Here is a 22,138-nt window from a genome sequence, read left to right as displayed (position 1 = left end):
TAGCATCCAGTCATAGACGTGCACAACTTGTTACTTGCTAAGGACTTCGATTTTGTAGACTTTGAGACTGTATACCTACACGACATGTACATCAATTTCGACTTCAATTTGTATCTTCCAGTTGGTTGCCTCGGAGCCAAAGGTGATCGCTCTTACGGTTAGAATGAAGTTTCACGATGCTGATCTAGCATAACACCTCATGTGATAAGATACAATTTGTGATGAACGTGATAGTCACCGAATGTCTGAATTGCGTGAGGGCGTTGAATGCACTCCCATCCATTATGCAGCACCGAAATCTGGTGCTTATGAATAGCTTTGACGCGGTAGGAGACCGTAGACGAATAGCGGGACTCCCCAGGATACGTGGTCAGCACGTGTATTGTGTTATTCAAGCTAGGTAATGCGAACCTAGAAAATGGTAGTGAAGATTAACCCTATGATATACTTGAACTGCAACGCCGCCACCTGCAAAGATGTCTTGTAACTCTGAAGAGAACCTTCCTGAGTGATAACGCTACGGCTCCGATCAGATTGGGGGTACCGTAGGGAGAGTGAAAGTTTGAAGTGTGAGTTTGGAAGGGAGTGACGCCACCTGCGGGGATCTCTACAATACACCTCGCAGGCGATGACGCTACGAGTCCGGTGAACGCCTAATATTGGGCCTGCCCAAAGCTTGATATGCGTACTGCCACAAGTTCAAGACCAAATGGTGTAACGACCTCAGGGAACCTTTAATGAAATAAACTAAATGAGCCTCCTGCGCTGGGAGGGGCAAAATACGTGGTCAGTGCTATACCGTGTCTTAAAAACCAAGACACAAACCACCCTGCGATGTGTTCGAAACGCAACTTCACCACCTGGCATTTTTTCTCCCGTTTGTCGAGAAAAAATGACATCAGGTAATGGTGCTGCAAAGAAAAATGATATTGATGTTTCTGGGAGATCAACGACGGGCATCAAGCTAAGATACGATGCGAACCTGGAGAGAGAAGCTTTGAAGAGCAAAACTCGAAGGGCAGTGGTTCCAACTGCAATGATCTCATCAAGTGAGCTTCAAAGGTAATGACGTTGTGATCTTGATTAACTTTGCTCGATATCATAGCAGGCACTGCCCAAAGCCGTAATAGGTATTGGATTCCGACATGGGGTACAGCACTGAAGGAGTGAAGCTTGGAATTGGGAGTTTAGAAGACAACAGCAGCATTCATTTGGAGGCGAAAACTTCTCAAGATGAAAGTACTCGCAACGATAACAAATTAGATCAGTTGGAATCGTACATATGCGGACAAATGCCTTTGTGACAGGTTATTGAATGTGAATTGAGAACAATGGGCGGATCTCTTTGTTTGCGAGGTAGCGCTGGTGGTGGTAGTACTTATCGGACAGAAATCATCTAGGCACGTAACGGTGAAACCTTAACCGACCGGAGCAAGCGAGTGGGCCTGAACGGCTCACAAAGGGCATCTCGGTCGAAGTTGAATGGATGTTGTAAGGGATTCCTGTGTGGCAAAGAAGCTATGCTGATTAGGTCGATAACACTAGCTCAGTACTGCTGACAGTACTAGTACGGTGTGAGGATGGTTGTTAACTAAAAGCAGTGAACTCCGAGTCGTGTCGGTTGAAGCGGACCTTATTGATACCGTAAATGTTCAAGTGCCTTGAACTACGGCGCCGCTCGCAGCGCCTCCATCAGGCATAGGAAAATAATTGAGCGACAAATTGCGACGACAACACAAGTTGACAACAACTGTCATCTTCAACGACGAGCAAGATGGAAGGAGCGACCACGACATCGATAACAATGACGCCGACAACTGGTGGTGGTCTTGTTTCAAATCATGATTCTCCAGTTGTTGTTGCACCGCAACGGTCCACAGTGACCATTTTAGGATCCTTTCTTCGACGCCCAAGAGGAACTTCTACTTCGCAGCAACAACCATCACCAGCAGATTCCCCACCCTCTCCAACAACCCCGTCAGCAATAAGGCGACGAAGTTTTGTACCTCAAATAAACTCATCTTCAAATAACACCACAAGCCTTGGTCCAATCTCAAACATTCTACGTCGCAGGCGGTCAGCCGGCACCGTCAACAATCAACCAATAATGCCCGCTCCACAACCTCTCCTCAGAGCAACAACGTTCTCCAATAACAATAACCAAACCCACCGTATCCGCTTAGTTCCCCACCTCGACTCTCGCCGCACACTCCGCTTCGAACCCATAACCCGCGACCTCAAGGACAACGACATCCCCCTCCGCATTGGCCGCTTCACAGATCGCTCAGGAATAGGTCTCGCAGCAGTAAATGCTCTAAACACGAATAAACTCGCCTTCAAGAGCAAAGTCGTCTCTCGTGCCCATGCTGAGATCTGGGCTGACAATGGCAAATTCTATATCAAAGATACGAAATCTTCTTCAGGCACCTTCCTTAATCATCTACGCCTCAGTCCCGCGGGCTCGGAGAGTAAACCCCATCAGCTTAAAGATGGGGATATCGTTCAGCTGGGAGTCGATTACCAGGGAGGAACCGAGGATATTTACAAGTCTGTAAAGATTAGGATCGAGGTAGGGAGGGAGTGGCAGGCTGCTCCTAATGCTTTCAAGTGAGTTTTCCCCCATCGATTCATGTATCTCAGTTGATGTTGACCTGTGTTCTAGCACAAACGCCCTCTCACAACTCCGCTCCCTCTCCGCAGACCCCCACAGCCACCCACAAGGCGCAATCGCCCATGGCAAAAAACGAATGCCAAAGACTAACATCCCCGATTGTTGTATCTGTGCGTCTATTCTCTCTTTCACCCCTTCCTTATCTCCCCATACCACCGCACGCTATCTCACACGCTAATATAACGCACAGGCCTCTTCGCAGTAACAATCCGCCAAGCCCTATTCATAGCCCCCTGCAGTCACGCATTCCACTACAAATGCATTCGTCCTCTCCTCGACGCTCACACTTCCGCATTCAGCTGTCCCCTCTGTCGCACATTCGCAGATCTCGATGAAGACGTCGAAGTTGAGATCGAACCTGAACTTGAGCTCGAAGCCGAGGCTGTTTCGTCACCTGAAGAAGACGACGATGACGAGCTCGATAGAGGTAGTGGGGAGAAGGATAAACTGGCGCCTCCCATGGTGAGAGATGGAGCTGAGACGGAGGTAGAGGGCGATGCGAGGGGTCCGCGCGCTAGGATACGGACTGCGGGACATGTCATCCATCCTCAATCCCAAACACAATCACAATCAAATCCACAATGTCTATCACACCCCTACCCAATCGCCCAAACTCATCCACCCCGCGACGATGCAGATCTCGACGAAGAGCTGATGGATCTGATAGACGTAGATTCAGACGAGGGTGATTTAGATGCGGGGGTGTTTGTGAGGGGTGGGAGTGGTAACGGGAGCGGCAACGGGAGTGCAGAGGGGATGGGTATTGAGAGCGGGATGGGAGGGGTGGCCATGATGGTGGATGGGGAAGGCGTTATCAGCGTGAAGCGGAAACGTTAAGATGGGGTCTGAGTTGATGGCGCTTGTATAAGCATGCGCTACCTTTCTTCTTTTTCCTTTTCTTTCCTTTGTTTTTTGCCTGGAGCGGCCGGAACCCGGAGATTATCTTATTTTGTTGTTGTTCACCATATCTGGAGCCTACTATGGCGTTGTACATGTAGCTTTGACATCGCACGGTATTGCGCTTGCATGGGTTCAAATCACAAGTTATACATACTCTTACATAGGCTCAACGCAGTTCTATAGGTCTATCACAGTTTCATTCCTTTATCGCAGTTTCATAGGTTTATCACTTTACACACTTACACTTATATCACATTTCCTTTCATTCTCGTTTTCATTCTTCCCCACTTGCCCATGATATTATCCTACCCACATATTTCGTTCTTCTGTCCAGACACTCCTTTACGACGAAATGTTAATAAAGCTTGTTGTAATGCCCATTTGAGTTGAGTTGAGCTGAGTTGTGGATTTAGACCATTGGCCGCTTTACACCAAATCGGGCGTGGATATGGTCACCCCTGCTGAAAGATCTGTTGATATTTCAACTTCAGAGGCTCCCGAGGGTAGGGGAGAGGAGCGCTGTTTAACTCGTACTGAAAATTCGGCGCATATATCGTTAAAATCCATTCCAATTGACAAGGGGGGGACGTACATAGTCAGAATCAGAATCATGTAAAACGCATTTCAGTGGATGGGATGTGTACGTGGACTGGGAGGCGTCGAACTGCTGATACAGGATAACAGTCGATCGGTCAAGAGCGAGGGGGGTGTAAGGACGTCGAGAGATGTATATGCTCTCCTGAAACACCTGTCGATGAATACTTGAAATTCAGCGCAAAGGTCTTGTGGATGCCTAGTAGAGGCCCCGTGTTCCAAGAAACGTGCAAGTAGGATCTAGAAAGATGTGTCATGAGAGAGCGAGGTGACTCGGAGGTCAATAGAAGGCTACGCTCCGAAAATTCTGTGATCTAGGAATTGGGTCTATACTCACGCTCTGGAAGGGGCCATTTCCAGTCTCAAGTTAAAGTCCAAGATCTGTTTCGTGTTCACCCATGATATGAACAAGGAACTCGCGAGGAGTGTACCATGGCGGACGACGGCGAGAATGCGCGTGATATATTAGCACAAAGTTCGTAATTCTCTGGTGGATATCAGTGTCACGAAACATAATTAAACGGTACACCCATGTGCTCAAAGGCCCCACCCCACCACCAGACCTGCCAGAAAATAGCATTCGAGACTCGGAGCAGGGCGACAGTACAACCCACACAAGAGAGGTTTATCTCTGGACAGTGTCAAGGTGCACGAAAATGATGCCAAAATTTTGACAACGGGAAGGGAGGGGGAACATACATGCGCAGCGGCACTGAAAGGATCCGACTAATTTGAACGGCCATCACAATTGTGTTGCGAGTAACCCAAGGCGACGCCAAAGCACAGATTCCAGAATGAAAGCCAATACTTGAAGATCATCGACCTCGTCCAAGAGCGGGGTGAACACGCAAGCCTAAGTATTCACTGGTGTTGCCTCTAGGAACAGTCCAAATTACCTGGACATAAACAACAATCGGTAAAATGCCAATCGGGGAGACAATCTAACTCGAAAGACATCGGTATGCTGTATCGCATGCAGGCTGCAGCAGACTGTCCATCGACTCAGACTGGACTAAATCTAAAGACTCGAGCGTATGGGGGATTATTGTTGCATAGATTAAATTATTGACGTTATTGCAAATGTATTTCAGGCTCCGAAATAAGATATTCTGGATTATTTAGCCTACGGCAAGTCATCCAATAAGGAGAACGATATTTTCCTGATGCAGCGGGTTACAGTATGTTGCAGCGACCACAGAAAGGGTAAATTGACGAGTATTTAATATTGGCATAAGATCCAATATTGGTCACCACTGAGCGTTCTTCAAGTTGGAGCCTTGATATCGTCGTTTCTGCAGAGATGTGGTCAAGCAACACCTTTATTTGAATTTGGCTGTGAGAGCCACACGGGTCAGAAGTAAATCCTAATATTTTGGCACAGCGTGATACACATGGGACGTGCCAATATTGACGCGGAAAATATTGACCGAGTACTGGCTCGTCACGACTGCGTCAATTTCGCCGACAGTATTGTTTTTCCTTCGGACTTGCGTATCACGACCTTGGCTCAATGCATGGCTATCAGCCATCTCTGAGCGGAGCGCAGGGATAGTGGTCAAGCGACGCACTCAAGTCGTCGGAGGTTGTTGGGGATGCAGGTCAAAAGAGAGCTAACGGTGCATCTCTGTTTGTGCTTCACAGAGGGATGAGGATCTTATCGATGTTGAGTATTTTTGGAGAACGGCACACGGCACACATGTTGCTTGTATTGAGAGCAAAAATGACCGAGAGGTTCAACTAATTTATTTACAGCACGCCCAGCACCCGTCGTCCACAAGGTAAGGCGATTCCCCATGATGGCAGTCCAAATCTGTTTCAGAGGCTTCACATTGGCCGTTGCAGGTTATACTCTGAAGGGCCGTGGCTCTGTTTACCCCAGCGACACTGGCAGCGGCAAGGATTGTGAAGTAAACAATTTGAACGAGCTTCATGGTATCTGGTATAATTATGCATCAGCCTATGATGCGAACATGTGAGCAAACCACATACTGACAAAGTCTGACTGTGCAATGTGTATGTGTGTGACGTTGCTACGAAATTCTTAGAAGAGCTATTACATGTCAAATCAACAAAATGTGCATAGTGTGGCGTAAGAGGGTTACTCACTTCAACAGGAGGCGTTCGTCTCTGAGAGTCTGAGGCCTTTTCAACCCAACTACGTTGGTTTTATACTTGTTCTCGTGAGCAATGAAATTGTACTCGGAAAAAAATTATACCGAGAAGATATGCAGCTCTGTTAAGTAAATCCATCTCCTTGGAAATACGCATGCACTGGCAAGCCTGAGACGTGCCAAGTTGCTGATAGCCAAATCCAAGTTGAACCAAGCCAGCGGATTGTAGTGATCCAGCAGGAAAAACTGTCAGCAAATTAGTATTTGCATAAGATGGAATATTGACCACTGTTGAGCGCTGAGTGTTCTTAGAGCCTCAACATGGCCATTTCTGACGAGTCAGCCACATGCATGAATCGGGTTGTGCCAAATTGCATAATGTGGACGCGGTCGGAGTCCAAAGCAGCGGCGTATCCAAGTACGTTGCTGTTGATACGTGTTTCAGCGCACACATTCGAATGACACCGAACACGTACTTCTCTGCCCTTCGTTCGTCGTCGTCGGATCTCGATCGTCATTAGCGGTTGCTTGGAGGCCCGGCGTTTTTCTGGGGACTTGTTTGGTTGTGGGTGCGCAGAACTCACGTGACTTACCTCTGCGTGTCCCAGAGCGGTGTTTTTCTTTTCCTTCAGGCTTGTGCGTATGATGACTCAACTCATTTCTCGATACGCAAGTCCTACCACAAGAAATATGGGCCAGAGCCCGAACTGCTAATATAGGATGACAATCGATCAAGAGCTAGGGGAGTGTAAAGGCGTTAAGAGATGCGTATGCTCTTTTGAAACACCTATCGGTGGATAGCATACAGAATTTGAAATTCAGCGCGAAGGTCTTGTGGATGCCTAGTAGAGGCCCGTGTTCCAAGAAACGTGCAAGTAGGATCTAGAAAGATGCGTCATGAGAGAGCGAGGTGACTCGGAGGTCAATAGAAGTCTACGCTCCGAAAATTCTGTAATCTAGGAATTGGGTCTATACTCACACTCTGGAAGGGGCCATTCCAAGTCTCAAGTTAAAGTCCAAGATCTGTTCCGTGTTCACCCATGACTATAAACAAGGAACTCGGGAAGAGTGCACCATGGCGGGCGACGGCGAAAACGCGCGTGATATATTAACACAAAGTTAGTAATTCTCTGGTGGAGATCAGTGTCACGAAACATGATTATAATGGGGATTGACGGTACACCCATGTGCTCAAAGGCCCCACTACCAGGACTGCCAGAAAATACTCGGAGCAGGGCGACAGTACAACCCACACAAGAGCTGTCTGTCTCCGGACTGTGTCAGGGTGCACGAAAATGATGCAGATTTTTGACACGGGGAGGGAGGGAGAACATACATGCGCAGCGGCGCTGAAAGGATCCGACTAATTTGAACGGCCATCACAATTGTGTTGCGAGTAACCCAAGGCGACGCCAAAGCACAGATTCCAGAATGAAAGCCAATATTTGAAGATCATCGATCATCGTCCAAGAGCGGGGTGAGCACGCAAGCCCAAGTATTCACTGATGTTACCTCTAGGAACAATCCAAATTACCTGGACAAGATAAACAACAATCGGTAAAATGCCAATCGAAGAGACAATCTAACTTGAAAGACATCGGTATGCTGGATCGCATGCAGCAGACTGTGCGAGGATATTCAGAAATATGACAATCCAACATGAACATGCATAGTAGCGAAAGCACCGACCTTGACAATCATGGAACCAGCGAGAGAAGAGAACCAATTGCTACGTTAGCCACTTTTCGGGCGTTGCCGGTGTGTGACGGCGGTAAGAAGCGATAAGCTTTTAGAGACGTCACAAGACTCAGGGAATTCAGACGTTCAAGTAACCAGATACAAGATAGGATTTTAAGAGCGCCAACTGTTACAATACTAGGTAAGAGTCTTATATACTGTAATGTAGACAGAGGCTCGTGATTATTTCTAACAGACATATGATTCTCTCTTTGTTTCAGATAACGTACATGGCAGGGGGCTTAGTAGCTCGCACTTAGTCAGTGATCGGTCTGGACCAGTCCATCCGTCACATACCCCCCTTCAGAGGTCGTCCTGCGATCTCTACTTCTTGGGAATGCGCCCCTTGACCTTCTCGCGCGCTGCTTCCTTGGCGGCCTCTGTGGCCTCGCCGTCCGTCATCTCGGCGTCGTCATCGTTTGGAGGCGCAGGTTGCTCCGGCGCAGACGACTGAGGAGGAGGAGGATTATTGGTGGTAAGGAATGGGGAAGGTGCACGGCTGCGAGTGGTGTTGGAGGGTCCGGCTACGGCGTTGATGATGTTTGGGCCGGCCCTCGAAGGTGCGAATGGCCTGAGCGCTTCCTCATCCTCACGGCGCTGACGTTTGGCCTGTCTTTCAGCCACACCTCTCTCTCTCCACTTCCTCTGCTTACGGTTACGATCGAGGTTGTCCCACAACGCATCGTCAATTAACTCTATGCGACGGGGATCCAACCACTTGCCTCCGGCCTCTTCTCTGGGGTCGCGAGGGTTGGAGGCAGCACGCTGGGTGGCCTCGATGCCAACCAGCTCGGCCAACGTGGGTGGGCGGCCCTTGATGCGTACCCCGGCATTGTCCTCCAACACAAGGGCAACTTGGATGCCGTTCTCCGCGTTGCTATTGAGCGCGACGGCGAATTCATCGTAGCCGACGGGAGAAGGAATAGTGGTAGGTTCAATGCCTCCTCGAAGGTCAGCATCGTGCTGAAGGTAGAGTCTGATTTGATCTAGGGTGAGGAGGAGGGTGACACCAGGTCGGTACCGGTCGGGCATGGCGAAACGGCCATTGCCCAAGGCACGAAATAACGGAACGGAGTTGGGGGTGGACATGTTAGATAGTTGTCGTGATGTCGAAGTGGTAGAAAATGAAGGAGGGATGGGTGAATCTGACGGAGGGGTGGAGGCTATATAGTCCAGCTCAGTGCCAAGACAGCCTAGAAACACCTGCGGGTCATCGGAGGGTGGCAACCCGTTACCTTCTGTCAGCTCTGAGACATCTCCGATGTCCAGGACGTCGAAATACTCCTGCAACGCAGCAAGATGATCGACTCGGTCGTGGGGCATCCACGTCACGTCCCCAGACTTCCACTTCACCTCAAACACAGCGTCTGACCGCGTCCCTTTGTGGGACAGGATCCTTTCTACCGCCCATTCCCGTTCTTCTTCTTCGAACTCGGCGACCTGGTTATCCAATCGCCCAGGAAAGAGTCTGTCGTCGTTCGGTAGGTGGATGCGGAGGTACGACAAGTGAAACACGTCGTGAATCCCACGCTGCTTCATTCGGTTAGGTAATTCCAGCCTAAACGAATTGTTACCAAAGTCTTCCAGAATTCGATAAGGTCCCACGAATTTAGGTAGGAACTTTCTAGCCAAGCCTTTCGGGAAGCTGATGTTCTTGGTCGACAGATACACCAAGTCTTCTTTCTGCAACGGGCACGGGCGTCTGCGCCGGTTCGCGTCCTTTGTTTGCTTCACTCTGGCCGCTATCATGGAGTCATGCGCAGACATAATGGTATGTTTCAATTTCACTGCGTATGCTCTAACTCCCGGATACTCAGACGGCTCAGGGTGGTTCCAAATCATTGGTCTAGGTATCCTCCCATAGTTGGTGAAGAACGGTGAGTATCCCGTGCTTTCTGAACTTGCTATGTTGATCGCAAACTCTATGGCCGGCAGCCTCGAGACCCAGTCCCTTTGACCTGGGGATATGCACGACCTCAGCATCTGTGTCACGGTCCGGTTCGCTCGTTCAGTTGCCCCATCGGTTTCGGGGTGGTAGGCGCTCGACATCTTTTGTTTCACGCCGATCAATTTCTGAAAGTGAGTCCAGAATCCGCTCGTAAATAGGACATCCCGGTCACTGATGATGGCTTTAGGGAGTCCGTGTAACTTGTACACCTCCGAGAATACGAGTTCGGCGACCTCTCGCGCCGTGTAAGTGATTCGGCTAGGCACGAGGTGAACCATTCCAGTGAGTAAGTCGATTACGACTGTCACTGAATCATACTCAGCGTCTCTGTTCTTAGATATGGGCAGCGGCCCCACAAAATCTATTCCTATTGCCTCCCAAGGATGGGAGGGCACCGTTAGTGAGTTCAATAGCCCATATGGCTGTTGGTTGGACGGCTTACTCCGTTGACAGGTAGTGCAAGACTCGCAATAGGCCTGGACATCCTGCACCATCGTCTTCCACCATACGTGGTCGCGAAGGTAGGTAAGTGTCTTTCTAGCTCCTAAGTGGGCTAGTAAAGAGTGTGCCTGGCTGATGACCATCTCTTGTAGTCGTCGTTCCTCTACTTTGAGGTCCGGCACACACGTAACCGTTCGGTCTTTTAGCTTGATTCTAATGATACCGTCTTCTACCACAAAGTTTCGGAACTCCTTTGGTGAGTCTAGGACCTTCCTATAGAATGGGTCCCTATGATATTGATGTCTTATGTCACCCATTAGCTCTTCTTCTGGGTACACTGGTAGCTGCATCCCTACTAAGGGCCCTTCCGTGAGTCCATTGTCTGGGATTGCGCTAGGGTTGCTAACGTGTTCAAAGTGTTCAGGTTCGGGTTGATAAGCGTCCACGCTCTTCCCCCCCTTCTTTCGTTCTCCTGGGCCCAGGAGGACGAAATGGTTTCTCATGCGTCGTGCAAACTCAGCCGCAGTCTCTGGGCGCCCAGTTTCCGCAGGCGCCACCACCGCCTGTGCACGCCTGATCCTGGCTTGGGTAGGTGTCACCACCCCAACGTCCGATGCTGCCAGGACCCCCTTATGAACAGCCATCCTCCTCATGCTATCCGACCCTAGTGCATGAGGATCGGCCGGGACCGGTACGTCCACAGCCCGCTGAGCCACCCTCGCACTACGCCGAGGGTCGGTTGCTAACGCTTCCAGCGCGGGCAACCGAGGACTGGTCGCTAACGCCTCCGTCCTCCCCCCACGCCGGGGTTTGGTTGCTAACGCTTCATCGCCCACTATCATGGGCATAGACGCCAGGTGAGCAGTTTTGGCAAAGGAGTTGCCCATGTCGTGCTGAACATACTCGCTAGGAGTTCGTACCGTTCCAGGCGCGTCAAACACGTACATCCTGGACAGGGCGTCCGGCAGTAGGTTCTCGACACCCGGCAGATACCTCACTTCGAAATCGAATTCTCCCAGCTTCTCAATCCACCTCGCCTGCCTTCCAGACAGGTTTCGCTGGTTCAGTAGATGAACCAGTCCCTTGTGGTCCGTGAGCCATACAAACTTAGCTCCTTGTAAGATGTCCCGGTGTCGCAGCATGGTCTCTACACCCGCTAACATTTCCTGTTCATGCACAGGATAATTTCTTTGGGCCGGGTTCAACTTGGCCGAATAAAAGGCGGCCACTTTAGCCGTACACCAGTCTGCGCCCTGGGCAACCACACCTCCTATTCCTCCCAAACAGGCATCCGTCATCATGTAGATGGCCGGCGCATCCGGACCATACACCAAGGGCACGCGACAGTGTGGTGCGCAAGTCGCCACATACTGTTTAATCGTTTCAAAGGCGCGTTGCTGGGCATAGTCCCATCTAAACGGTACGGCATCCCCAGTCACTTCAGACAATACGCCTAATGGGATTCGGACTCGATAGATATCATCCGACAAGTACCCTACGGAGCCGATGAACCCACGACAAAGGTCGCGGTTCGTCGGCGTCTTCCAGTTCAGGACGTTGTCGACCTTCTCCGGATCCATGCGTATGCCATCCCTTCCGACTATCCTGCCCAGGATCTTCACATCGTTGCATAAGAACTGGATCTTCTTTTGACTCAGGTAAAGTTTCTCCCGGTCTAGTATCTTCAGAACGGTCTTAACATGCTCAATGTGCTCATGCAGGTCATCCGAGTATATTATTATGTCATCAAGATATACATCCATCCACCTCCCCAGGTACTCGCCAAACAGATGGTTCATCAGCGCTTGGTAAGTCGCGGGGGCGTTACAATCGCCTTGCTGCAGAACGTGACTAACCATGTTTCCGTCCGGGGTGGTCATAGCCGTGCGATGCACGTGCTCTGGCACCACCCGGATTTGTTCATAGGCGTCTTGTCCGTCCAAGACGGACTTAAACTTCTTCCCGGCGACCCTCCGCAAGATTCCCTCCATATCTGGCAAAGGTGAGGTTAATTTTCTCGTGTTCTTGTTCCGCTCACGCAGGTCCACTACAGTGCGCAGTCTGTCTGACCCGGGCTTCCTAATGAAGAGCATGGGTACCGTATTCCCGGCACTGGTCACCTGCCAGCGGCCGGATGCAAGGTAAGATTGCCGTTTGTCTGCCCATTGGGGCCTTAACGGTTCTGGACAGCGTGACGGCCGCCAGGGATAGATCTTCCCTTCGTCAATCAACGGGATGGTGTGATTTATCGCGCGTAACGGAGGTAAGCCCGTCTCGCTCGCTTTAGCGCACAATGGCCTGGCTAATTCGTTCAACTTCGCTCGAACCTTATCCAGGCTTTCCTCGTACACTTCCGACATGCGAGACTCCAACGTCGTGACCTGCTCGCCCCTCATGGGCTGCTGATCGACGCTCCCGATCACAACTCTAGGTGGGTTCAGTCCAATCATCACCTTGTGCTGGAACAGAAACGGGGTTCCCAATACTAAATCGTAGTTTTGCAGATTTATTATGTCGAAATAGCGTTTCGAGTCGACAGTTTGGTACTTAAGCTGGGCCGTGGCCCCATGATTCACCTTGGAGCGAGAGCCCTGCACGGCGAGCTGGACGACTATGGGCTTAGCCAGCTCAATGCGAGGTATGTTCAACTGGTCTGCTAAAGTAACGGACATGAAATCTGACAATGACCCAGAGTCGATTAAGGCCCTTGCTGGGTTTCCATTGATGTGGACCGTCACCACCAAGGGTTTCGGGATCACCCGCTTAAAGTCTTTAGCAACCGCAGCCGTTCTATGCAGCGCAGGGTAGGTCCCTGCCGGAATCTGCTGTCCATTGAGCTCAAGTACGAACAGGTGCGCGTCCTTACACACGACTTTCGCGTCCGGAGGTGGGGTATAGATTCTCCTCGCAACATCATCTAGCTGACACTCTGCTGGTGTCAGATTTCCCCTTTCCAGAAGGCGGAGTATATCATACTCAGGCGCATTAGCAGCGATCGCGTCGCACAATCTTCCATAGGCACGAGTCAGCGTGGACTTGAACCATCGGACCACATCGAACATTTCTCGAAGTAAAAGGTGGAACGGGACCGATACGCGATACGCCTTCGCGTAGTCCCGCACTTCGTAAGATCCATCGTGTAAACGTAAGCACTCAAATCGATTCGGATGAGAATATTGCACTAAGTCCTTTTCATAAGGTCCGTTCTTTTGCAAGAGCTCTGTCACTCGTTGTCCCAACGGTACTCCCATGACGGGTCCCCGTGGTCTAGATCTCATTTCTCGGATCTTCCTTGGGAGATATCCGCGGAGCCTGCCTACACGTTGGGAGTACCATCCTTCTAAGCAGAACCGGGGGTTCAGCAGCGACGAGGTGAGTATGGTTACCTCTGGGTCTCTTCTATCCTCACGATCCATGATAGCATGTTCCGATTCGGAGACTCGATACACCAGGAACCGCTCTGGATCCGGGGTCTTGTCAGCATCGTCGCCGGGGTAGTGTCCTGACTCCCGGTGGAGTAATTCCATTGCTCGTTCCGCTAGAGGGTCTCCCATCGCAGTAGGCGTTGGTCTAGGCATCACTGGAGGTGAGTTTTCCTCATAGCCTAACGTCATTGAAGCACATGCTAATCCTGAAAGATCATTAGATTGCAACAGGTCATCCGGTGTCTGTTCTTGCGCGTCATCGCCGAGAACGTCCATGCCATAATGTTGGATCGCCGGAGGTGAGCTCCCACTGTTTCCAGACTTAACTGTCGTTTTCTTTGGACAGTTTCGTGAGATGTGTCCTGCCTGGTGACACACATAGCACAGTCCTTCTGCTGCGTGACGTTCCTTCTCAGCCGGACTTAGTCTCTCCGGTTTCCGTTCTGTGGGTGAGTTCTTTGACCTCCCCCCTTCTCTTTTCTGATTGCCATCGTTCCTAGAGTGTCCGTCACCTTGGGTTCGATCACCTCCCCCTTGGCTTCGGCCATTCCGACGACAGTCTCCACGCCTTCCTTTGTGGTCGTCCGTTTTGGACTGGGTCCTTCCTCCACCGTCACCTGGCTTAGTGCCAGGGTTGGCGCCATCTCTCCCTTCTTTGGTGCGATGCTCCCGGGACCTGACCGGCACGGAGTGGGCTATTTCAATGACCTCGGCCGCACTTTGCACTTCCCGGAATGACGAAGATTCCGGGTTAAGTTCTTTCTTCCAAAGTTCGGTCTGTATGCTGGGGTTTCATCCCGTCCAAAGGCGCGTCACCCTCTGTCTCTCAGCAACGTCCCCAATCATGTTCCAAAGCTCACTCAATTCGTAGATGTACTCTCTAACGGTCTTACCGTTTTGGTAGCATCGGTTTAACTTCTCCCTCTGCTTCATCCGGAAGTCAATGGGAAAGCAATGATTGAATAACTCGGTGAAGAACCTCCTCAGCCTCCAACGGTAAGGGTCCCCAGATACCTCCCTAGTATAGAACTCACGCGCGCGACCCTTTAGGTAATGCGCTAGTATAAAAACCCTTCTTTCACGTTCCACCTGTCCGTCTTTGACATACGCCGTGCCTTCCGTCAAGAATTGATGGAATGCACGGGAATCTGGAGATCCGTCATAGTTCACAGGTGGGATTGGTTTTAAAGTGTTTTTCTTACTCTTACGGCTACGTTTCTTCTTAGTGCGCCGTCGCGAGGACTTAGTGCTGGAATCGTCCGAAGACGACTCGCTGGACTCAGAGGATTTGGGGGAGGACTCTGCCGAGCTCGACGACGAGCTCGGATCACTAGAGTCCTCGCTATCGCTGGTGTCACGTGAGGTGTGTTTCTTCTTTCTTTTAGCTTTCTTACTCTTACCCTTATTTGAGGTTTTCAGTCTGCCGAGAGCCTGCCCAATATAACTCCGGGGCGCCACCTGCTGGATGGGTTCCATCGCCTGTGGGGTGGATCTAGCTGGTGGGGGACTGGACGCCCTCTCGAGCACCCGGTTCACCATCCCATCTACAGGGTTGGAGGGTCTCTTCCGACCTTTTCTCCCACCGCTACCCTCGTTTAAGGCAAGTTTTGCTTCCAATTCTTGGATGCGGGCCTCATATTGCTTGGAAACCTTTTCCCGAATAGCTCTCACAGCTGATTCGGCTCGGGCGCGGGGTACAAAGTCCCCTTTATCCCTGGAACCCGAGACCAAGCTATCGTCTTCCCGAGACTCGTCGAGAGAGCGCAGAACTTCACGCTGTTCCTGTCGCTCAGCTTCGTCAAGTTCTCGGGCCTTACGGAAGGACGCTAGTGCCGCTCTTTGGGCGTCCAGGTCCAAGTCTCCGTCGTCTAGCTCAACGTCGCCCCAGTTTCGAGGGTCCGGAGCTTTACCCTTGTCCCAGGAGGAGCCCTCCCCTCTGGATTCGGTACTTTCTCTGTTGAGGGTCATGGTGCGCTGCCTAGCCTCAATTTTCTTTCGATCGTTTTCGGTTAGCTCATTCTCTGCTAACTTTACCAGGTTTTCTTGTTCCTGGCTCAACTCGGAGGATTCTCGTCTCTCTTGCGATACCTCACGCGATGGGATCTTTCTCCCTCGCTTCCGTTGTACATCCGTCCATCCGCTGTGCTGGTCATCACCAGACTCAGCGGATTTCTCACTGGACGATAGTTCTGACTCGTCGTGCAGGTCAAAGGTGACCCTAGGTCTCTTATATTCTTCTCTACTGATTTCTGAGTTTACAGGTGTTGTTTCTACAGAGTCTGCCCTTGCCAAAGCCGGCTTCCTAGGCTTTGGACCTGAAGGTTTCAACGCCCTGATCGGGGTCGCCTCGAGTGCGCCAGGCATCGAGGGAATACGCGTCAACACCACATCGCTATACAAGCGGATGGGCGTGTCGACGGAATACGCAGGGGAAGACGCCCGTGGCGTTGCTTCCCCCGGAGGTGCAGAGACGGTAGAAAGAGAAGACTCACTATTGGCGCGAGGCAGCCTAGCTGCCCTCGCGTTCGGTGTCGATTGGTCATTCGGCGCTTGACGTGCGCGAGACCGGGTTTGGTAACGAGTAGTAGACATTGTCGTAGTAGTTGATAATAATATTGTTGCCTAGATTCAAAACAACGGGTTGGCCAAACCAGAGTTCCCGAATCAAAGGCAGGTAAAAAGTTAAGCTTGTTGAAGGTTAAAAAATATGTGACGGCGGTAAGAAGCGATAAGCTTTTAGAGACGTCACAAGACTCAGGGAATTCAGACGTTCAAGTAACCAGATACAAGATAGGATTTTAAGAGCGCCAACTGTTACAATACTAGGTAAGAGTCTTATATACTGTAATGTAGACAGAGGCTCGTGATTATTTCTAACAGACATATGATTCTCTCTTTGTTTCAGATAACGTACGTGGCAGGGGGCTTAGTAGCTCGCACTTAGTCAGTGATCGGTCTGGACCAGTCCATCCGTCACACGGTGACTTCTTTTCTTCTCTCAAGCAACTCAATCACAGGCCACCTTGGTCTTCTCCCGCTTGAGCTCGTTATGCCACCGTGAGAAATATACGCAGCGATTTAGTGGACACATGGATTCCCTGACTTGGATGATGCATCGATGAGCACTGAGTTGCAGCTTTTACGACTCACACGTAGCCGCAGCTGCCGCACCCTTCAAAAGAGAGCACGATCATGATGATTTTCCCATCATGCGCTGTCCTATTTGACACACTGTCTCCTTATGCTTCACTGCCAAGTCTCGGCGATACATATACCCATACAATCGATGCCAGCGACTTTCTATCCAGCAGTAGCCTACTGGCATTATGGCTAGAACCTCGTGGGACATTCTCTTGACTTTATCATCTGCATGTACTTACGTGGACTGCAATCCATCCAAGCATTTCGGGCATGGACGAGGACAGATGACGTGGCTGGTACGTGCGTGCGGCGTAATTCGGAACGACAGGGCGATGAATAGCAAAGCAAAAGCAAAGTACGAATGAACGCGTCTGGAAGCGAAAGCGATGGTTCTTTCTCGCCGATCTATGTACTGATGAGGTTCCTGATGGAAACGCAGCGGCTCGGCGCTTGTAATGGGTTTAAGGTCCAGGCTCGTCATCTGACTCAGAGATCTGTGCTGCCTTGGGTTCGCTCTCGCGCTTAACGGTTGGCATCAGTAAAATGCCAATTTGTCGACAGTGGTCTACATTGTGCACAGATGGTATAGACCTACCGTGCTCAAACGATTTCTCATGCTGAACTCAGCAGCCGGTCAGGGCTGGATTGTACATATCGGTCTCTGGAAATTTATAGTCTGGAGTAGGTGAATTGTAGCGGCGCTGTCTGCTGTGCAGATCAATACATCCTGAGAGCAAAAATGACAGAAGATTCAACCAATTTCGCTACAGCACTGCCAGCACCCATGCTGCGTAAAGAAAGGTGATGTCCCTGATATGCAGTCCAAAGATTGTTTAGAGGAAACGCATAGGCCTTCGCAGGATATTTGAGGAGGCGATGCTGTCATCGCCCTAGTGGCACTGGCAGCGGCACTGGAAGCAGTAAGGAATGTGATGTAAACGATTCGAAAGAGCTTCATGATTATGATTGATATCTGGTATAATTATGCATCAGCTGATGTGACCTTGTGAGGAAACCACACACCAACAAAAGACTGATTGTGCAATGTGCGGGAAGTTGCTATGAAAAAGTCTTAGAAGAGCCATTACATGTCGGTTTAATGAAATGCGCAAAGTGTAGTGCGGGAGGGCTACTCACTGCAACAGGAGGCGTTCGTCTCTGAGGCCTTTTTCAATTCAACCGCGTTGATTTTATACTTGTTCTCGTTAGCGCTGGAACTATACTCGGAGAAAGTTTTATACCGGTAAGATATGCAGAGGTCCATTTATGAGATCCATCTCCGCATGCTACCTGAAATGCACCAAGTTAGTTACAAGTTAAACCGAGCCAGCACAACAAGAAGGATGACGAACAAATAGTAACAATATTTGCATAAGAACAAATATTGGCCACTGCTATTGGGATGCTGATGAAGCAACACTTTTAAGTCGGCAGACGGGTTGACGCGAGTCAGCAGAGAATTTGACGCACATACGTGCCAAATCACATAACGCGGAGTGCGCGTATCTGAGTCGTCCTAGTGCTGTCCTCCTTCTGGCTTGTCGCCCCAATTGCCAATACCTCCAGGCTGTTCGATCCTTCGGAACTCCGTAGTTTTATAATTCCAAAGCAAGTTCAAGTTTGCCCACCATTGTTTTTATTTCATGGTTCCACTTTATCGGCTCAGCTTGTCGCGATCCTCAACTCCCAGGCCTTTCCACTTGATAGTGTTCGTGAATGTGAGTGTTTAGACATGAGTATGCCGACCGAACGGGTTGTAGATGATGCAGATGATTGGCTTGCAAGGCTCAGTAGTTTCCCAGGCTGTGAAAAATTGTCCGCAGAGAATATGGCACGTTTCCTGCAGCTGCAGACAAAACCCAACCTGGGAGTTACAACACTGGGAACTCGGCTCATTTTTTGATGCGCACATCCCACCACAAGAAATACGGGCCATAGCCCATGGATGATGATGGCCAACTTCGTCCACCATGGTGATCGGCCTACTAATGATGGACCAGTATCACCATTAGTGAGAAGGGTGCCCTGGAAAACGACCATGCCTTAGTATACCTCAGATAAATAGAAATATATACGAAGTAAACGATTGTGACCTACACTTCAAGTTACCTGTAAAAGTGCGATTATAATGAGCAACACCGACGCCAGCTACGCCCCACTACGCGAATCATGGCTTCGGATCAACGCACGACCATCGGCCATCTCTGAGCAGAGCAGAGGGACAGTGATCAAGCGACGCACTCAAGTCTTCGGAGGTTGTTGGGGATGCAGGTCAAAAGAGAGCTAACGGTGCATCTCTGTTTGCGCTTCACAGAGGGACCTTATCGATGTTGAGTACTCAATGTTTTTGGAGAACGGTACACGACACACATGTTGCTTGTATGGAGAGTAAAACTAACCGAGAGGCTCAACTTAGGATACAGCACGACCAGCACCCGGGGCCCACAAGGTAAGGCGATGTCCCTGCATATTGCTTGCAGTCCAAAGATTTTGGAGAGGAGGCGCATGAGGCATCGCAGGTTATACTCTGAGGGGCTGTAGCTCTGTTCACCCCAGTGACACTGGAAGCGGCACTGGAAGCGGCAATGATTGTGAAGTAAACAATTTGAACGAGCTTCATGGTATCTGGTATAACTATGCATCAGCATATGATGCGAACGTGTGAGCAAACCACATACTGACAAAAGTCTGACTGTGCGATGTGTGTGGCGTTGCTATGAAAAAGTCTTAGAAGAGCTATTACATGTCAAATCAATAAAATGTGCATAGTGTAGCGCAAGAGGGCTACTTACTGCAACAGGAGGCGTCGAATCGTCTGAGGCTATTTCAACCCAACCACGTTGGTTTTATACTTGTTCTCGTGAGCTATACTCGGAAAAAGATACCGAGAAGATATGCATCTCCTTGGTAATACGCAGGCAAGCCTGAGACGTGCCAAGTTGCTGATAAGCCAAATCCAAGTTGAACCGAGCCAGCGGGTTGTAGTGATCCAGCAGGAAGGATTGTCAGGACCCAGTAAATTAGTATTTGCATAAGGTGAAATATTGACCACCGTTGAGCTGAGCGTTCTTGGAGCCTCAACATGGCCATTTGTGAGTGGAGGGTAAGGATGCTGGTCAAGTAACACCTTTAAGTCGTCAGAACTTGTCCGAGTCAGCCACATGAATCAGAATTCAGGCTATTTTGACGCAGCGGGACGTGTGTGACGTGCCAAATTTCATAACGCGGTCGGAGTCCAAAACAGACTTTCTTCCTTCAGGCTTGTATGATGATTTGGCTCATTTCTCGATACGCACGTTTTACCACAATAAATATGGGCCAAAGCCCATAATAACGATGATCAACTTCGTTTACCACGGTGATCGGCCTACTGTATAATCCAGGTTCATCTTCCTGCTAACATCGTCACTTGTCTATGATCCCCAACCTGTATACTGCCCCACCCACCCACAGACCTATGCGGGTTGGCTGGTGCTTTCCAAGTGGTAGTGTCGAATATGATTCAATCTCTGGGAAGCTCCAACCCATCGAGCCTGTTCAACGTCTCCTTGCAACACTTGCTTCCATTGACACGAGTCAAAATTTTCATGCTTGAGTTCCCATCCCAACTCTATATTTCTGCTGTTCCATCTTAATTATTATCCTGCAGTATGGAGATCCCGTACTCATCCCAGGCATTACTTGCCCGAAGTACCTATACGAGCCTCGAGGACCAACCTCAGACTGCTCAAGTATTATTGAGGAGCTTACTTATCACCTTCTGCCTGCTGTATTCCACAATCATCCGTATACATGCTTTGCTCGGTCCCATCCAGATTATCGTGTTAACCAGCGCCTTAGTACCTTCAATCGAAATTGTCGAAAAGAAACTCCCGCACCTCATTTTATCTGCTGTGTCTGAATTATCGACTGCCATCGGACGTGCAAACCACATCGATATATCCACTCCGATGTTATTAAACAACTTTGCAATTTTGATATCAATACTGTGACCATACACGTGCTTCGTCATGCGTGCAGCGTCAAACGTTGTTCCAGAACAATCTCGTTGAGCCACGTCTTCGACTTCTATTGTCACCAGCTTTACTCTACGCGCATAGGCGGGTAGGTAGTCGACGGACAACGCCTTCCCAGCAGCTTAGTGTGCTCAGTGAACTAGTGACAATGGCGGTGTCTTAATTTTCTGTCATAACGACACGACAAAAATGCCTAGAGAAAGTGTTCTGTGCAAATACCGTGAAGTTTACAGCTTCAGAGAGCCCGTGTCACGACACTCATAACTTCCATCATGTCTTTGACTCGTACTCAATCTTTTTGGAAAATGATATATGACGTACATTTTGCTTGTATTGAGACTCTGATTTGAGAGCAAAAATAACCCAGTTCGACTAACATTTTGTGATGTAGATACAACTCAGCACGTAGGGACCCAAATGATAAGATACCGTTCCTGTCGAGCAGTTCAAAGGTCATTTTCAATTGACCTGCGAGCAGCACTGCCAGCACGTAGGGTCTATAAGGTAAGGCGACCCTGACTGGCACGAAGGCGGTCGAGTGAAGCAAACGTCTACGCAGTTTAGAGATGGTTGGGGAAAAGGTGCTGTCACCACCATACTGGCACTATTAGCTGTGACACTGGAGGCTGCAAGGAGTACGAGGTAAGCGATCTGAACGAGCTTCATGGTATCTGGTATAACTATGCTTCAGTCTGCGATGCGACCGACGAACCTAGGGAAACCACACTGACAGAAATTTTGATTGTGCGTTGTGCACGGTGTTGCTGTGACAAAATCTTGGAAGAGCTATTATATGTTGCTCAACGAAATATGCATTAATGTGGCGTAAGAGTGCTACTCACTGCAACAGGAGGTGTTCGTCTCTGAGGCCTTTTAAACTCAACCGCGTTGATTTTTTACTTGTTCTCGTTAGTGCTGGGACTATACTCGGAGAAAGTTGTAAGCCAAAATATGCAAGCTGATGCACACTCCAATAATGAAATCCATCTCCTTGGTAATCCGCACGCAGTAACACAAGAAGCACCGTGTTACAATCAACTTACTCTTTACTTATCTATCGCCATGTACCATATTGACGCTTCCTGTCTTGACTTCCCTTTCTTGGTCTCACTTCCATATTCGGCTCTTGTACTATTATCCCACCATAGCCTTGG

General features: G+C 49.7%; 4 protein-coding genes across 4 annotated transcripts; 1 reads left to right on the top strand and 3 right to left on the bottom strand.

The window, feature by feature from the left end:
* Positions 1–1,804: 1,804 nt before the first annotated feature.
* On the top strand, positions 1,805–3,508 carry HD556DRAFT_1441841 (cytoplasmic protein; the record flags this gene model as incomplete). The annotated part of the gene is made up of 3 exons (XM_041306360.1): positions 1,805–2,607; positions 2,663–2,781; positions 2,862–3,508. The coding sequence occupies 3 exons, from the start codon at positions 1,805–1,807 to the stop codon at positions 3,506–3,508; spliced, it is 1,569 nt and encodes a 522-aa protein (XP_041161663.1).
* Positions 3,509–5,529: 2,021 nt separating this feature from the next.
* Positions 5,530–7,272, bottom strand: HD556DRAFT_1307225 (uncharacterized protein; the record flags this gene model as incomplete). Its single annotated transcript, XM_041300015.1, has 8 exons — positions 5,530–5,732; positions 5,916–6,101; positions 6,155–6,195; positions 6,272–6,342; positions 6,382–6,522; positions 6,753–6,823; positions 6,870–6,952; positions 7,256–7,272. The coding sequence occupies 8 exons, from the start codon at positions 7,270–7,272 to the stop codon at positions 5,530–5,532; spliced, it is 813 nt and encodes a 270-aa protein (XP_041161662.1).
* A 1,065-nt stretch (positions 7,273–8,337) lies between these two features.
* HD556DRAFT_1307224 (uncharacterized protein) lies at positions 8,338–9,102 on the bottom strand (the record flags this gene model as incomplete). The annotated part of the gene is made up of 1 exon (XM_041300014.1): positions 8,338–9,102. The coding sequence occupies one exon, from the start codon at positions 9,100–9,102 to the stop codon at positions 8,338–8,340; it is 765 nt and encodes a 254-aa protein (XP_041161661.1).
* A 4,523-nt stretch (positions 9,103–13,625) lies between these two features.
* On the bottom strand, positions 13,626–16,419 carry HD556DRAFT_1307223 (uncharacterized protein; the record flags this gene model as incomplete). The annotated part of the gene is made up of 3 exons (XM_041300013.1): positions 13,626–13,669; positions 13,725–14,604; positions 14,644–16,419. The coding sequence occupies 3 exons, from the start codon at positions 16,417–16,419 to the stop codon at positions 13,626–13,628; spliced, it is 2,700 nt and encodes an 899-aa protein (XP_041161660.1).
* Between the last annotated feature and the right edge of the window lie 5,719 nt (positions 16,420–22,138).

This window comes from Suillus plorans (genome assembly GCF_016647745.1).
Source record: "Suillus plorans strain S12 chromosome Unknown HD556scaffold_20, whole genome shotgun sequence".
Taxonomy (NCBI): Eukaryota; Fungi; Basidiomycota; class Agaricomycetes; order Boletales; family Suillaceae; genus Suillus; species Suillus plorans.
The sequence above is the reverse complement of the archived record's forward strand: the minus strand, read 5'-3'. Positions and strand labels throughout refer to the sequence as shown.